Source organism: Puntigrus tetrazona, chromosome 6 (assembly GCF_018831695.1).
Source record: "Puntigrus tetrazona isolate hp1 chromosome 6, ASM1883169v1, whole genome shotgun sequence".
Classification (NCBI taxonomy): domain Eukaryota; kingdom Metazoa; phylum Chordata; class Actinopteri; order Cypriniformes; family Cyprinidae; genus Puntigrus; species Puntigrus tetrazona.
Window position 1 is genome coordinate 27,463,221 of NC_056704.1, and position 3,672 is coordinate 27,466,892.

The window sequence follows — 3,672 nt, forward strand, 5'->3', positions numbered from 1 at the left end:
TTTGCAGTGGGCCGCGGAAACATATGTGTTTGGTTGTGTGGGCTGTGAGTTAAAAAAGGTTGGGAACCACTGGTGTAGGGTGTACCAAAGTATTGATGTCTCTGTGTTTAACTGGATCATAATTACATTGAGTGGACATGTTATCGTAAAAGACAAATGAATCTTCTTCCCTACTTACATGTTTGCAAATGAATAATTATGGATGAGCTTTTACAAAAAAAATTTTGTTTGTAAATTTACTAGCATTTTCTAAGTGAAAATTGTTTCCAAACTTTTTTCAAGTAAATCCTTTTTTTCAGTGAGGAGCAAATACATACAAATTTTTTTTTACAACAACAACAACAACAAATTGCTTGAAAAAGGCTCTGTCCTCCAGTGTCTAGGTGACATTTAAATTTAGAAGAAGATTTATTTATTCAATATTTACTCATAAGTCCAACCAGTCAAATAAGTAAATGAATAAAATCCATGGTAACCCATGATTTTGTGTCTCAGTAAAGTGAACTTACCAAAGCATCGTTATGTGGTTCATATCTGCCACCTATCCCATAATTCTGAACCTGAAAAATTATTCCAACAGTCATGCAATCACTACAGAACTGGAAATTGCAGGTGGCAGAAAAAAAACATGCTGCCTGTGCATGATCATATTTCGTTCTCGTAAAATGACTTACATGCAGTAACTCGGCTGTTTCCATGGAGAGTCCAGTGGCATCTGCAATCCTCTGATTGACAAGAGCATCCACAGGGTCATCATCTTGTAGAAAAACACTGAAAATACAGTGAGTATTTTTTGTTGCGTAATAAGTGTATGACTATTTTTTATAGTACTAAAATTAAATTTTGAGTGAACTATCCCTTTAATGAGAGGTTCTCATGAAATATTTATTAAACCTTTGAGAAACACGGCCTTTTGAGACAGCACCCCTTCCATCTTGAAAAACCTCTGATCTAGAAAGCTAGGTCACAAAAAAAAAATAAACAGTCAAATACAAAATGATGTATATAATTATGACCCTGGACCCTAAAACCAGTGTTATGTCGCTGGGGTATATTTGTAGCAATAGCCAAAAAGACATTGTATGGTTAAAAAGTATTAAAAAAAAATGAAAGTCAAAATTTATTAGATATTAATTAAAGTTTATGCTCCATGAACATATTTTGTACATTGCCCACCTTAACTATATTAAAACTTTATTTAAACTATATTTTAAAATTTTTTGATTACTAATGTGCATTGCAAAGAACTTAATTTGGACAAGTTTAAAGGTTATTTTCTCAATATTTAGATTTTATTCAAATGGTTGAATCTCGTCCAAATACTGTCCGGTCCCAATAAACCATACATCAATGGAAAAAGTATTTATTCAGGTTTAACAGAAGCTTATGACGGGTTTTGTGGTCCAGGGTCACGTATTTGAGTATTTCGTTGATGTGTTTCGGCTGTACCAAAAATGAATACCAAATTTAGTATTCAGTGTTTTTCAGTATTTTTTTCCAGATATGTATACATGAAAATAAATAGCTTCCCATGTAAGAATTTGGAAGCAAATATGTCATGTATCATTCAAGTCTTCACTGGAATTAAAGATGTCCACACACCTTTGCCCATTGAATAGTACATTAAAACATCATCAACACAATTTTTTTAATATACTGACTGCAAGAGCCATTTCGGTCTTTACTTTGAGTTATGTACATGTATGTCCAGTAGGAGTCACTTTCGGGTGGCTGTGCACAAAATATAGAACCTAATATAGGAACCTAAAGTTTGTTTTTGACTTGGCTACTGTTTGTACCACGCTGTGCAATTACATGACTGCTGGATTTAATGACTGTTTGTTTGGATTCTTGCCCATATGGAAATGAAGACCAGCAAGGGTAAAATAAATCTACAACAATAAGCATTTCAACAAATTGGGTGGACATTTCAGTTAATTGTAACGCAAGCGTGCGAGTCCAACGGGATGACATAGCATTTCTCTTTTGGTAGCTGTGGTCTACTAAAAAGAGTCAAAGGCTTCAGAGCTAAAGTGGAGAGGACACATATATATATAGTATTGTAGTAAATTATATAATATTGACAATGGAATTTGATTTGTGTGTGTATAGATATTCACTAGAGGTCTGGAGATGTTCTTCAGGATCTCTATCTCTTGGTCTGAAATAATGTCATGAAATCTGATGATTCGAGGCTCGTCCCACTCCTCTTCTTCTTTCACTGGTGCATACATCAGTCTGGGGTTTCCTCCACCTGTGCTGTATCTACAGGACAGCGCCCTCTGCCTCCTGGAGGTCTGATTTTATCAAATATAATAACGCCCAGTCAACACACACAGATTTGCATTGATGGTTTATAATGTAATGTCAAATAGTGATTGAAATTTGAGACTTTGTACTCGCCCTCTCATTAATCTCTCCTCTGCACAGTGTCTCATATCTACTTGACTCTGGGTTCAGTGCGAATATGTCAGGGTTTGAAGTTCTCAGGAAGTGAAGGAGTCTATTCAGCTGAAGTCTGACTTTATCTGTAGTTGAATCTGAGGCAAAAAATGTTTGCCTTAAATCACAACAATTTGATAAAACTGTCTTTGAACCACAAATATAACAATAGCATTAAAATTTGTGACACTATGAGCTCACCCAGATTTAGAGGCTGCTGGCTAAAGTAGGTTTGAGGCAGGCTTCCAAAATAATAGGCCGAGAAATTAAGGTAGTGAAGCAGTTCTTCCATCATAGTGCTTGAGTATGCTGTTAAACTTTTCAAACTATGCATAAACCAGAGAAAAGCATGCTGGAATTTGTCCTCGTAATAAGCAACCAACCCCACATGGTAAGCTTCATCTGCATTTAGAGATGTTTCTGTGAAATCAAAAAAGATTTAATCTGATTTTTGAAAGAAACAAAAAATAAAAAATTCAGTTTGAAACTGCATCTGCAGATATTTCACCGATTGTGATGTCTTCTGGGTAGAGTTTGTAGATCTCCTGCAGTCTGATCAGTCCTGAAGCTGCACCATTCAAATCCAACCACTGTGGGATCTTTGTCTTCAACTCATCATGATACCGTTTACACTGAAGACCCGGTTGGATGTATTCTACAATATGTATCAGATCATTTCTCAGTTGTCTGAGGAGTTTGTAAGCTGCCACAGGGTTATTCATAAACTCTCCAGGGTCCTCTGGGTCATAGTAAAAAAGCAGAATATTCTGCAGAGCACTTGATTGAAGGTTCATCAAAAGTTGTAATGTAAAAAAAAAAAAAAGATTGTAAACATCAACTGTTTTAAAATGTAGTACTTTTTAAAAATAATAAAAAAAACATTAATATTTGGGATTAATGGAATAGGTAATAATGAAAATGTTTTACCTCTTTATCCCCTCATCATTTTCTTCAGCAGCAATGCACTGACTGAAGCTCAGCAGAAGGTTGTTTGTTGTCTTAAAAAGCTGTACAATTTGATCTATAAAACATGGAGCGTTTGTTATGTATTAACCTCTTAAGACACGGGAAAAAGTTTTAGGAAAAAAAAATCTTTACTTTAATCTTTACAGTCTTTACATTATTTAGAGCATAAAAAATAATGTGCAAACAAGTTATACTATGTCATTGTTTGAGGACATTGGGAAAAAAATGCATATAGGCAAAGCATTGATTTTTTTTTTTTTAATT

The 3,672-nt window shown here is 34.6% G+C and overlaps 1 protein-coding gene across 1 annotated transcript; it reads right to left on the minus strand.

Annotated features, from left to right (window-relative positions):
- Positions 1 to 19: 19 nt before the first annotated feature.
- LOC122346626 (prolyl 4-hydroxylase subunit alpha-2-like) lies at positions 20 to 3,459 on the minus strand. The gene is made up of 8 exons (XM_043241367.1): positions 3,370 to 3,459; positions 2,951 to 3,219; positions 2,644 to 2,862; positions 2,404 to 2,540; positions 2,121 to 2,297; positions 895 to 959; positions 675 to 771; positions 20 to 560 (listed from the first exon to the last, which is right to left on the minus strand). Exons 2-8 carry the CDS (start codon positions 3,162 to 3,164, stop codon positions 492 to 494), a joined length of 978 nt encoding a protein of 325 aa, XP_043097302.1. The 5' UTR covers positions 3,165 to 3,219; positions 3,370 to 3,459; the 3' UTR covers positions 20 to 491.
- Between the last annotated feature and the right edge of the window lie 213 nt (positions 3,460 to 3,672).

Coding starts and splice junctions, on each gene's coding strand:
- LOC122346626 (XM_043241367.1), bottom strand. CDS start 3,164: ATGAATAACCCTGTGGCAGCTTACAAACTCCTCAGACAACTGAGAAAT. Junction 2,541..2,643: donor CCAGCAGCCTCTAAATCTGG/GTGAGCTCATAG, acceptor TTTTTGCCTCAG/ATTCAACTACAGATAAAGTC. Junction 960..2,120: donor AGAACATCTCCAGACCTCTA/GTGAATATCTAT, acceptor TTTGTGACCTAG/CTTTCTAGATCAGAGGTTTT.